This window comes from Liolophura sinensis, chromosome 7, assembly GCF_032854445.1.
Source record: "Liolophura sinensis isolate JHLJ2023 chromosome 7, CUHK_Ljap_v2, whole genome shotgun sequence".
Classification (NCBI taxonomy): Eukaryota; Metazoa; Mollusca; class Polyplacophora; order Chitonida; family Chitonidae; genus Liolophura; species Liolophura sinensis.
In genome coordinates, this window is record NC_088301.1 from 55,795,218 (window position 1) to 55,809,567 (window position 14,350).

The 14,350-nt window shown below is 40.2% G+C and overlaps 1 protein-coding gene across 1 annotated transcript in view; it reads left to right on the forward strand.

Annotated features, from left to right (window-relative positions):
- The window catches only part of LOC135471045 (trichohyalin-like), a 40,775-nt gene extending 33,121 nt beyond the window's left edge, over nucleotides 1-7,654 (forward strand). The window contains 6 exon segments of the mRNA XM_064750093.1: nucleotides 589-774; nucleotides 1,563-1,661; nucleotides 1,954-2,097; nucleotides 2,482-2,586; nucleotides 3,017-3,232; nucleotides 5,128-7,654. Of these exon segments, the coding sequence (XP_064606163.1) occupies nucleotides 589-774; nucleotides 1,563-1,661; nucleotides 1,954-2,097; nucleotides 2,482-2,586; nucleotides 3,017-3,232; nucleotides 5,128-5,244 (867 nt within the window). The 3' untranslated portion in view covers nucleotides 5,245-7,654.
- Nucleotides 7,655-14,350: the final 6,696 nt, after the last annotated feature.

The following is a 14,350-nucleotide window of genomic DNA, read 5'->3' on the forward strand; positions in this document are numbered from 1 at the left end:
GGGTCATTGATTTCGCACGGGCTCTGCACAGTTTCCTCCCATCATAGTGCTGTCCATCGCCGTATGAATGAAATATCCTTGAGTCTGGCATAAATCACCAATCAAATAAATAAATAAATAAATTAAATGTTTTTAATATGCATGAAAGTGTTTAAGGTAAAAATCCACTCGCAGAACCACATGAAGGCCTTAAATGATAATTTTGATGCCAACACTAAAGTTTTCTTTAATTAATAAGAAATTAATCCAACTTCATGAGAAAAACGTGAATCAATCAATTGAAATCTAGCAAACATTGTCACGTGAAAAGAAAAAACTTATGTGAAATACAATAAGCCTCCATCTTAATTAATACTGTTAATGTGTGTTAGAAATAAATATAATAGATGTTTGTCAAGTGTGTCTTTAAAATTTAGAGAGAATAATCCCTCAACAAATTATGTGGGCATACTTTCAACATATTATTGTGTATTTCAAAACAAAAGTGAAGCCACTCTGACTTGTAACAACTGGCCAAATTTTTAAGGACCATATGCATATTAGAAGCCAGAGTTCATCTGCTGACTTTTTTCGTCTTGGAACCATCAGAGAACAAACAGTGTTCGGATTGACCAGGAGAGGCAGCTGCAGGAAAAACTTGCCCTGAGGCGTCGTAAGAAGTCATTCCAGGAGGACACAGAAGACGCAGCCCTTAATGTCCTGTTGATGTCAGGGGCACAGGCAGAAGTGGTGCAGGATTTGACTCGCTCAGAGAAGCTCCGGCAGAACAGTCTGGTGAGACCCCCAAGGATCCCCAAGGGCCTATTCATTAGTGTACTAGGGCAGCACAATTGTACATGGGAAGGTCTGGCATCAACCTCCAGATGGTCATTCATTTTGCTGGCCTATATTTAAGTGAAATATTCTTGGGTACGGAGTGAAACTCCAAGAAAATAAATAAAAAAATACAGATACTAAACTGTGTGACATTGTCTGTATACTTATTTCTACCTCAAGTGCATTAGCTGTACTTGAGGTGCTCTGTTGCTGAATTCACCGATAAACACAATTTCAGACTGTCCAGACTTAATGAAGTTGTTACTAAATTCTCTAGGAAATATGTAAAGTGATGAAAAATAAGATCAATAAGTGTGAAATATGTGTTATATATCCAAAACTTGTAAATTGGGTAAACCATTGTACAGGTAAACCTGGCTTAAAATTGTTTATGCATAAAAAAATAAGAGAGATGCTTTAAAAAGACATATTAAACAGTGTATGAATGTGCATAAATAAAAAATAAAACATTTTAAAATTTGCAAATTTGTTTGATGAAGGACCTTTGCAGTGATGAGATGAGAAGAGTAGTGGACATTAAACTGGCAGCTGGGAATTGCATCATATTGTTTTAAAAACTAGACATTTGATTCTTCATTTTTGAGGAATTCATTCTTTTCATTTTCAAAATCTTCCCTATGTCTGTCTCGTCACTGAAGGACACTCTCCAAAGGAGTGTTTGAACTTTTGTTATAAATTTTAGCTGACTAAATAGCACATTTACTTACAGTTGCTTTGACTTTCAGATGCAAGAACGTCTTGCTGAAAGACGAGCTGCAAGGAAAAGGGCAGCAGAACAGAACAGTGGGGAGGAGGATTCCAGGCCAAGTACCCAAGACTCAAATGTGAGTTGTATATTATGCTTTTATTTAGGTTTTTACTCCTCAGAGAGTTTTAACATCCAATCTTTGCTGCTGAGGCTTTACATGGCAATTGGTACCATGCTTTTATGAATAGCATATTGTAAAATGTAAAAATATATTTTTTGCTTTATGTGAAATGAATTTAAATTACCATGAGCATAATTCCAGATGCCTATTTAGCAACCACATGTATACCTGAAGATGCCTAGCTACATGTAGGTACTAAATGGGTAATTTAAATGCTGAAATCATAATATGTTGCCCACCTTTGCAGCAATCCAGCATACATCGTCTGAGGGGAAGGGTTAGTGTAGAAGTGACGGATGACCAGAAACATGCCACTTATTCACAACTGGTCAGACAACAGTCCAATCTCTACCGCAAGATCAGTGAACAACAGACTCGGCAGGAAGAGATGGTAAGGGCATCAGCATTGCATTTTTCTTATCAAAGTTCATGTTATATTCAGAAATGTGTACATTTATAAATAGCTTTAGGTTAGAGATAAAATGCTACATCAGTAGAATGGAGTCTCTTTGCCACATGATGTCACTGTTCTACCATATGGTATTTCTTATCTCATCACATTCTAACCAGTCAATTTTAAAGAAAAAGACAACCAAAGGATTTCCTCTGTATTTTACAACATTTTTTTTTTTTGGCTTGTTGTAGAAAATGGTATCTTCATAAAACAAGTCAGCAGAAAAGATTGACAAAAAATGTGTCAGTGTTAAATCAAGATTTCAGTGCCACTAGTGCTGTAAAATCAGGATAATTTTATTTCACCTCGTTTTGTCACTAGCTTCAAAGACGTTTGGAACAAATTAGTAGCAGACGTGAAGAAGAGGCAGCTGCACTTTTCTCTCTTGGAGAGCGCCAGAAGACAGTCCTGAAGAAGTCAAAACAGGTAACATATCTACCTATCATAAGCACATGTATGTATCTTAACTATAACTGGTCTTTGCTTTGAAAGAATGATATATATTGCTTGTCAGTTATGAAGTATTGACATGTATCATGGAGCTTACATTTCAGTCGCTAGGACATATGAGTTGTGAGTTCAAACCTGGCCATGGACAGAGAATTCCCTCCCTGTCATTTCTTGTGGGACCTTGATGACATTAAGCCTCGAACAACACTCATGTGGCTGTTTGTCTTCCACCAAATGATATGCATATCTCTATGGTACATGTGAGAAAGTTGTCTGTAACTTGCCAAAGGTTTTTGGTTTACAGAGGGCACTCTGGTTTCCTCCGCTCATAAATTTCACCGCCATCATAAAACTCCTGAACATTGCTCTAAGTAAAAATAAATAAAGTAACTGTTGTATCTTGTAGGATGAGCGAGAGCGGCAAGTTTCGCGTGTGCAAGAGAGGGTTGCCCGGGTGCGCTATGAACGCACCATGACAAAGAGAGACCGCTCCCGCAGCCCACTAACGCGTAGCTTTGACCAAATAAAGGAGGACGAAGCAGAAAATGCTTCAAAACATAATCAAATGAATCTGATGGCTCAGGACATGGAGAGCAAGTTTAAAGAGCTGAACCCCACAGAGGTAAAGTAACAGTCCTGTTCATCTGTAAGGGGCAAATTGTTATCAGAATTACAGAGAACAATGACATAAACTAAAGTAACATTGCTTGTTTTAAGAATACCAGTATCGTTTACTTGTGGGTATTTTGAATTTTGCTGTAATAATAAGGTGCAAAGTGAACTTAGATTGCCCTATGCTCTGAACTGTTGACTTAGTGGCCCGATGTTGTTGACTGTTGACTTGGTTTTCCAACATGCTGTAAACTGTTGACTTGGTTCCCCTATGCTGTAAACAGTTGACTTGGCTTTTCAAGTTGTAAGCAGTTGACTTGGGTCCCTCTATTTTCGTGAGCTGTTCACTTGTTTCCCCTAAGCTGTAGTCTATTAACTTGGGTCCCATAATATTGTAAACTGTTGACTTGGTTCTCCCTGTGTTGTAAGGTGTATGCTGTTGGCTTGATTCCGCTATGTTGTGAACTGTTGACTTGGTTTTTGCTATATAGTAATCTGTTGACATAGTTCCCCTTGTGTTGTCAGCTGTTGACTTGTTTCTCCCACATGTGGTAAACTGTTTACTTGGTTCTCCCTATGCTGTGAGCTGTTGACTTTTTTCCCCATGTTGTAAACTGTTGACTTGGTTCTCCCTATGCTGTAAACTGTTGACTTTTTTCCCCCATGTTGTAAACTGTTGACTTGGATCCCCTATGCTGTAAACTATTGACTTGGTCTCCCACATGCTGTAAGCTATTGGCTTGGTTCTCCCACATGCTGTAAACTGTTGACTTGGTTCTCCCACAAGCTGTAAACTGTTGACTTGGTTCTCCCTATGCTGTAAGCTGTTGGCTCCCCCCCCCCCCCCCCCATGTTGTAAACTGTTGACTTGGATCCCCTATGCTGTAAACTATTGACTTGGTCTCCCACATACTGTAAGCTGTTGGCTTGGTTCTCCCACATGCTGTAAACTGTTGGCTTGCTTCTTCCACATGCTGTAAACTGTTGGCTTGGTTTTTCCACATGCTGTAAACTGTTGACTGTTGTAATCTGTTGACTTTGTCTCCCATATGCCTTAAGCTGTTGACTTGGTTCTCCCTATGCTGTAAGCTGTAGACTAGGTTCCCTTCTGTTGTAAACTGTTGACTTCGTTCTCCCTATGCTGTAAACTGTTGATTTGGTTCTTTCTATGCTGTTAACTGTTGACTTGGTTCTACCTATGCTGTAAGCTGTTGACTTTTTCCCCTGTGTTGTAAACTGTTGACTTCATTCTCCCTATGCTGTGAACTGTTGACTTGGTCTCTCATATGTGTTGTTAGCTGATGACTTGTTTCTCCCACATGTGGTAAACTGTTAACTTGGTTCTTCCTATGTTGCTGTTAACTTGGTTCCCCCTCTTGCTAACTGTTGACTCTGACTCAATATTTTGTAAACACAATATTTGTATATTTTGTGAATACAAATGGGTTTATTTGTAAACCAGAAGAAGGATAGAGTACATTCAACACTTTAATTGGTAATCTCTGTGCTTAGATAAAGCGTAATGTAAGAGAAGAGGCCAACTACTGATTGGTTTAGCATGCTATCTTAGGCGTGGCATTCAAACTATGAATATATGACACGGAAACATAAGCCTACGACAGACTTTTTTTTGTTGGCATGAGAAGGTCTGGCAACAACCTGTGGATGGTCGTGAGTTTCACCCTTGCTCTTCGTGGTTTACTCCCACCATGATGCTGGACGCCGTCATACAAATAAAGGAATAAATTTTTGTTGGTATCACTTGAATTATGAAATGAGTATTCTGTAATCCAGGGAAACAATTGCTGCTGTGACTGTCATACAGTAAGCTCTTGTCACATTTGTTTTTTCACTCAGTTCATCTTACCTGCTCATGTAATAAGCATAAAATTGTCTTGATTTCAGACTTCAGATAGGTTTAATGAAGGGCTGATGACAGACCAGAGCCGTTTGGATAAAATGAAGCAAAGACGGGCACAGAAAAAGGAGAAACGCCTTACCTTTGCATCTACGAATGAGTAATATAGACTAGGCTCTTTAAAGTGATTAGCTTTATTATGGTAATGTTGCCATAAAATGTTGTTTCACGTATATCAATTATTTATATTCCAGCCAATTTACATATTGTGTACTATAATGCAATGGCAAAATGCTTTAAGCAATGTTCACACAGCAGTTTTATATTTTTATAATGTAAAATGTATTTTTGAAATTTGTGTATTTTTACACTTTACAAATTAAAATATAAGTTTATTTTAATATTTGCAATATGTACTACTTTCTGTTTTGTTCATCATTTTTGAAACCAAATACCAAATATGTTGAGCAATTATTTTGTTAATGGGTTTAAAAGTATTTATTTCTAAAATTCCACCCATTTTTTGTCTGTTATGCAGTTTATACTGACTTATTTGTAGTTTATATGTTGCTAAACAGGTTATACTAACCTAGTTCATACCATTTCATTGTAATAACATATGTCTGATGTTATGTCTTGTTTGACTGATTTTTCTTCTTGTTCAACCATGTGTTTTAACAATATTCAACCAAGTAAGTACCGTAAAGCACCATATAAGCAATCTTATGGTTTCCACACATTAGGTATTACTTGTTTTCAGTAATATCAAATAATATGACTGCATACAAGTGTTTTTGTTTCTCTCATGCTTTTCATTTATTTTCATTCCTACTCAGGAAATGCCTGACTATTATAAATTACATGTGATACAAGTGGTATTAACATTGAAATGACAATAGAAAAATCCAAAAAAGAAAAATACCAAATTGTAAATCAACATTTTTATTTTGTCCATTGTTGTTTTTTTGTGTTTTTTTTAAATCAATTTTAAGGCTTTCAATTTGTGTGTATTAACAGGAAAAATTAAAAGGATGTTCCAAGTTTTGATTTTTATATCTTTGAAAACAAGATTCATTCTGTCCATCAAACAAAAAATTAAATTGGTGTGTCCTAACTGCAATGTACATGTTCTACTACATGTTGTAGTACTTTGGCATTCTAGTGATAATAGGTAAAACTGTAGGTAATAGGCTTACTGCAAACTGTGCATATTTAACATAAAATAAGTGATTGTCATGGTGGGCAAAAGAAAAGAATTACAAAATTAACACAGTATTAAAGTTGTCACCATGAAAATGTATGTACTGAAATATTGATGTATTATAGGCCTTTTGGTTTTATAGATTTTAGCCAGGGTAAGTTGTGTAAACTGTTCACTAGATAACCACTGATCCATATCTACCAGTTGGCTGTTTACTTCAGCTCCATGGGTTTTCCTCTGTGTTCAACTTAGCTTCTTTGTGGACTCAGCACATACAGAAACCAGGTTTACAAATCAATGCCAGGCATTTATGGCTAGCACACTATCACGGCTGTTATTGTTAAAGGATTGTCAACTGTCTAATGTATGCAGCTCAAGTGAGTGAAAAGCTTGACCAATTAATATCCTCCTACACTATTCACCTTGGGGTGAATTCCATTAATGGATAAAGTACATTGTATATCTGTCTGAATTCTACCTTTCTCCTAGGAAGCAGGCTGTGTTATCCAAAACTTAATGAACAAAAAAGCATAAATGACCTCATAAAACAGATGTGATCTTTCAAAGACCCATATTTCTAGCTTGCACATTTACGTGTAGATTCTAGGTAGCCATTCTTAAGATGTTTTTTGTTTGAACCTTATGCTGCCAAAGGCAGCATAAGGTTCCTTTGCTGTCATACCAACCCTTATTGATAATCATGTATATGTATATAAATACAGTTTACTCATACACAAATCAGCCCTTTACACAGTGTCCTTATTTAGTAATAATGCTGTTAATTTTCTAGTCTAAGTAGATGTAAAATAGCTTACTATTTGCGAAAATTATGAAAAAAAAAAGCATGTGTGTCTTATAACATTGATGTTGCAGGTTGTCTGTAGTTTGAGAGAAACAAACACTGCACAGTGGTCAAGTCGTGCTGTCAAATTTAGATGTGTGTTTTGCAGATTATCCTTTGATCCTGCATTGTCTTATTCAAAGAGGATTTATTTGTAGCTAATAAGTGTAAAGTGACAGGTACTTTCTACTGTTCAGTCAGACATAATGTAAACAACCCCTCTGAGAAACATGATCATATGATAAAGTAAGGGCTGAGTCATTCTTGGTTTAACAGTGTATACTGAGAAAAAGTTCGAGTATTATTCATGACTGTTGAAATTATGATAGGTTATAGTAAAGCACAAATGATGTCAGCTTCTTTAGGACAGTACACATGGTGGTGGGTACATGTTATAGGACAGTACACATGGTGGTGGGTACATGTTATAGGACAGTACAGGTGGTGGTGGGTACATGTTATAGGACAGTACAGATGGTGGTGGGTGCATGTTATAGGACAGTACAGATGGTGGTGGGTGCATGTTATAGGAATGTACATATGGTGGTGGGTGCATGTCATAGGACAGTACAGATGGTGGTGGGTGCATGTTACAGGACAGTACAGATGGTGGTGGGTGCATGTTATAGGACAGTACAGATGGTGGTGGGTACATGTTATAGGACAGTACAGATGGTGGTGGGTACATGTTCTGGGACAGTACAGATGGTGGTGGGTACATGTCATAGGACAGTACAGATGGTGGTGGGTACATGTTATAGGACAGTTCAGATGGTAGTGGGTGCATATTATAGGACAGTAAAGATAGTGATGGGTCCATTTTATAGGACAGTACAGATGGTGGTGGGTGCATGTTATAGGACAGTGCAGATGGTGGTGGGTACCTGTTATAGGACAGCACAGATGGTGATGGGTACATGTTACAGGACAGTACAGATGGTGGTAGGTACATGTTATAGGACAGTACAGATGGTGGTGGGTGCATGTTATAGGACAGTACAAATGATGGTGATGGGTGCATGTTATAGGACAGTACAGATGGTGGTGGGGACATGTTATAGGACAGTACAGATGGTGGTGGGTGCATGTTATATTACAGCAAAGATGGTGGCGCGTACATGTTATAGGACAGTTCAGATGGTGGTGGCGGGTACATGTTATATGACAGTACAGATGGTGGTGGGTGCATGTTATAGGACAGTTCACATGGTGGTGGGTACATGTTATAGGACAGTACAGATGGTGGTGGGTGCATGTTATAGAACAGTACAGATGGTGGTGGGTGCATGTTATAGAACAGTACAGATGGTGGTGGGTGCATGTTATAGGACAATACAGATGGTGATGGGTGCATGTTATAGGACAGTACAGATGGTGGTGGGTGCATGTTACAGGACTGTACAAACTGTGGTGCGTACATGTTACAGGACTGCACAAATGGTGGTGGGTTTATGTTAGACAGTACTGATGATGGTTGGTGCATGTTATAGTACAGTACAAATGGTGGTGGATGTATGTTATAGGATAGTACAGATGGTAGTGGGTACATGTTATAGGACAGTACAAATGGTGGTGGGTACATGTTATAGGGTAGTACAAATGGTGGTGGGAACATGTTATAGGACTGTACAAAAGGGGGTGGGTACATGTTATAGGACAGTACAATGGTGGTGGGTGCATGTTACAGGACTGCACAAATGGTGGCGGGTTTATGTTGAAGGACAGTACAAATGGTGGTGGGTACATGTTGTAGGACATTACAAATGGTGATGTGTTTATGTTACAGGACTGCACAAATGGTGGTGGGTTTATGTTCTAGGACATTACAAATGATGAAGGGTACATGTTATAGGGCAGTATAAATGATGGTGGGTACACCTTATAGGACAGTACAGATAGTGGTGAGTGCATGTTGTAGGACAGTACAAATGGTGGTGGGTTTATGTTATAGGACCGTACAAATGATGGTGGATGCATGTTACAGGACTGCACAAATGGTGGTGGGTACATGTTACAGGACTGCACAAATGATGGTGGGTACATGTTACAGGACTGCACAAATGATGGGGGGGGGGGGGGGTTGTATGTTATAGGACAGTATTAACGGTAGTGGGTGCATGTTATAGGACAGTACAGATGGTGGTGGATACATGTTATAGGACAGTACTGATGGTGGTGGGTGCATGTTATAGGACAGTACAGATGGTGATGGGTGCATGTTATAGGACAGTACAGATGGTGGTGGATGCATGTTATAGGACAGTACAAGTGGTGGTTGGTACATGTTATAGGACAGTACAAATGGTGGTGGGTACATGTTACAGGACTGCACAAATGATGGGGGGGGGGGGTTGCATGTTATAGGACAGTATTAACGGTAGTGGGTGCATGTTATAGGACAGTACAGATGGTGGTGGATACATGTTATAGGACAGTACTGATGATGGTGGGTGCATGTTATAGGACAGTACAGATGGTGATGGGTGCATGTTATAGGACAGTACAGATGGTGGTGGGTGCATGTTATAGGACAGTACAAGTGGTGGTTGGTACATGTTATAGGACAGTACAAATGGTGGTGGGTACATGTTACAGGACTGCACAAATGATGGTGGGTACATGTTACAGGACTGCACAAATGGTGGTGGGTACATGCTGTAGGACAGTACAGCTGGTGGTGGGTACATGTCATAGGACAGTACAGCTGGTGGTGGGTACATATTATAGGACAGTGCAGATGGCTTATGGTAGCACTGCATGTGGCGATCAGAGGAAAATTAAAAGACAGTCCTACTTATGCTTGGTTGATAGAACTAGATTTGGTGGTGGAAGTATGTTATAGGACAGTCCAACTTACGTTGGGTCCTCTACAGAACCAGACTTGGTGGTGGAAGCATGTTGTATGATAGTTCAATATTACATTGTTTCTGAAGAAACACATGTGGTGGTGGGTACATGTTATGGGACAGTACAAATGTTGGTGGGTACATGCTGTAGGACAGTACAAGTGGTGGTGGGCACATGTTACAGGACAGTACACATGGTGGTGGGTACATGCTATAGGACAGTACAAATGTTGTTTGGTGCATGTTTTAGGACAGTACAAATGGTGGTTGGTGCATGTTGTAGGACAGTAGAGATGTTGGTGGGTACATGTTATAGGACTGTACAAACGGTGGTCTGTTTATGTTATAGGACAATACAAATGGTGAGGTGTACATGTTATAGGACAGGGCAACTGGTGGTGGATACATGTTATGGGACAGTACAAATGGTGATGGTTTTATGTTATAGGACAGTACAGATGGTGGTGGGTACATGTTAAATGACAGTACAGATGGTGGGAGGGGTGCATGTTATAGAACAGTATTAACGATGGTGGGTGCATGTTATAGGACAGTATTAACGGTGGTGGGTGCATGTTATAGGACAGTACAGATGGTGGTGGGTGCATGTTATAGGACAGTACAGATGGTAGTGGGTGTATGTCATAGGACTGTACAAATGGTGGTGGGTGCATGTTATAGGACAGTGCAGATGGTGGTGGGCGCATGTTATAGGACAGTACAGATGGTGGTGGGTGTATGTCATAGGACTGTACAAATGGTGGTGGGTGCATGTTATAGGACAGTACATATGGTAATGGGTGTATGTCATAGGACTGTACAAATGGTGGTGGGTGCATGTTATAGGACAGTACAGATGGTGGTGGGTGCATGTTATAGGACAGTACAGATGGTAGTGGGTGTATGTCCAAATGGTGGTGGGTGCATGTTATAGGACAGTGCAGATGGTGGTGGGTGCATGTTATAGGACAGTACAGATGGTAGTGGGTGTATGTCATAGGACTGTACAGATGGTGGTGGGTACATGTTAAATGACAGTACAGATGGTGGGGAGGTGCATGTTATAGGACAGTATTAACGGTGGTGGGTGCATGTCATAGGACAGTACAGATGGTGGTGGGTGCATGTTATAGGACAGTACAGATGTTAGTGGGTGTATGTCATAGGACTGTACAAATGGTGGTGGGTGCATGTTATAGGACAGTGCAGATGGTGGTGGGCGCATGTTATAGGACAGTACAGATGGTGGTGGGTGTATGTCATAGGACTGTACAAATGGTGGTGGGTGCATGTTATAGCACAGTGCAGATGGTGGTGGGTGCATGTTATAGGACAGTTCACATGGTGGTGGGTACATGTTATAGGACAGTACAGATGGTGGTGGGTGCATGTTATAGGACAGTACAGATGGTAGTGGGTGTATGTCATAGGACTGTACAAATGGTGGTGGATGCATGTTATAGTACAGTGCAGATGGTGGAAGGTGCATGTTATAGGACAGTACAGATGGTAGTGGGTGTATGTCGTAGGACTGTACAAATGGTGGTGGGTGCATGTTATAGGACAGTGCAAATGGTGGTGGGTGCATGTTATAGGACAGTACAGATGGTAGTGGGTGTATGTCATAGGACTGTACAAATGGTGGTGGGTGCATGTTACAGGACAGTGCAGATGGTGGTGGGTGCATGTTACAGGACAGTACAGATAGTGGCGGGTGGATGTCATAGGAAAGCACAGATGGTGGTCAGTACGTGTTATAGGACGGTACAAACAGTGGTGGGTACATGTTATAGGACATTGCCAATGGTGGTGGGTACATGTTGTGAGACACAACAAATGGTGGTGGGTTTATGTTATAGTGCTAATGGTGGTGGGTACATTTTGTAGGACACAAGAAATGGTGGCGGTTACATATTAAATGATGACAGTAGAGATGGTGGTTGGCGCGTGTTAAAGGACAGAACAGATGGCAGTGGGTACATGTTATAGGACAGTACAAATGGTGGTGTTATAGGACAGTACACATGGTGGTGAGTGCATGTTATAGGACAGTACAGATGGTTGGTGGGTCATGTACGAAACCAGATTTGGTGCTGTGTGTTAACTTATGTTGGATCCTCTATAGATGTAGACTTGGTGGTGAAACATGTTATAGAACAGTATGTCTTATGTTGGGTCTTCTATAGAACAAGACTTGGGGGTGGAAAAATGTTGTATGATAGTTCAATACGCAGTTGTTTCTGAAGAAGCACATGTGGTGATGGTTACATGTTATAGGACATAACAATTGGTGGTAGGTGCATGTTATAGGACATTACAAATGGTGGTGGGTGCATGTTGTAGGACAATACAGATGGTGGTGGGTGCATGTTATGCGAGAGTACAAATGGTTGTGGGTACATATTAAAGTACAGTACAGATGGTGGTGGGTACATGTTGTGGGACAGTACAGATGGTGGTGAGTACATGTTAATGGACAGTACGGATGGTGGTGGGTGCATGTTATAGGACAGTACAAATGGTGGTGGGTACATGTTATAGGACAGTACAGATGGTGGTGAGTGCCTGTTATAGGAAAGTACAGATGGCAATGGGTTTATGTTATAGGACAGTACAGGTGGTGGTGGGTGCATGTTATAAGACACTACAGATTGTGGTGGGTACATGTTATTGGACAGTACAAATGGTGGGGGTTTTTGTGTTATAGGACAGTACAGGTGCTGGTGGGTGCATGTTATAGGACAGTACAGATGGTGGTGGGTACATGTTATGGGACAGCACAAATGGTGTTGGGTCCTCTATAGAACTAGGCTTGGTTATGGTAGCATGTTTGTTGGACAGTCCATCTTACGTTGGGTTCTTTGTAGATCTAAATTAGGTGGTAGAAGCATGTAATAGGACAGTCTAACTTGTGTTGGGTCCTTTGTAGAACTAGACTTGGTGGTGAAGCATGTTATACGACAGTACGTCTTATGTTGGGTCTTCTATAGGACAACACTTGGGGTGGAAGCATGTTGTATGATAGTTCAGTATGCAGTTGTTTTTGAAGAAGCCCATGTGGTGGTGGGTACATGATATAGGACTTTACAAATGTTGGTGGGTACATGTTATGGGACAGGACAGATGGTGGTGGGTGCATGTTATAGGACAGTACAGATGGTGGTGGGTGCATGTTATAGGACAGTACAGATGGTGGTGGGTGTATGTTATAGGACAGTTCAGATGGTGGTGGGTACATGTTATAGGACAGAGCAAATGGTGGTGGGTGCATGTTATAGGACAGTACAGATGGTGGTGGGTACATGTTATAGGACAGAGTAAATGGTGGTGGGGGCATGTTGTAGGACAGTACAAATGGTGGTAGGTGCATGTTATAGGACAGTACAAATGGTGGTGGGTTCTTTGTCATAGGACTGTACAAATGGTGGTGGGTGCATGTTATATGACAGAGTAAATGGTGGTGGGTGCATGTTATAGGACAGTACAGATGGTGGTGGGTACATGTTATAGAACAGAGAAAATGGTGGTGGGAGCATGTTATAGGACAGTACAGATGGTGATAGGTACATGTTATAGGACAGTACAAGTGGTGGTGGGTTCTTTGTCATAGGACAGTACAAATGGTGGTGGGTGCACATTATAGGACAGTATAGATGGTGGCGAATGTATGCTATATAGGACAGTACAAGTGGTGGTGGACAAAAAATATTGGTGTTTGTACACTTTATTGGATGGTACAAATGGTACATGTTCAGTTATGTAGGACAGAATCGATATTTGTTAAATGTAATTTGGGAGGCTGAGGTAATCTTTCTTAAGGATGTACTCGTAGATTGTTCTTACCTCATCATGTGTTGGCATTTTGGATAACAGTTCTGCATGAGGTTCTTTAAGCTCAGAGAATAATAATTGTTAAGTAATTAGATAAAAAAATGTAATTTTAGTTGCTCAGTGTGTTGATCCGCAAACATCATTGGTGATTTGTTATAATTTTTTCGTTTTGCTACCCCAAAATCATGTAGAATTCAACTGTGGTCATAGGATGACCTTCACCTTTGAAGCTGGGACAAATACTCGCCCCCTAGCCATAATAAGTTGTGGGTGGTCAGGTTTTTATTGTTGTCAAAATGAGGTATGTTGCACAAGCGTGAACTGCCTGGAGAGGGTGGACATAATGCAGTCCAGTAGGACATGGTGCTGTAACCTGAAGTTTGTTCATGGGTGTTAATGGTATACATATGTGTTGCATAACAAGTCACTGGCAGTGTTGAGTTCAATAATCATGAATACTACGATACAATCAGACATCCGTTGAAAGAAAATATGTGCATTAATTATTCAAATTGTTGTTACCTTGTGCAGTTAATCACAATTTGTGAATC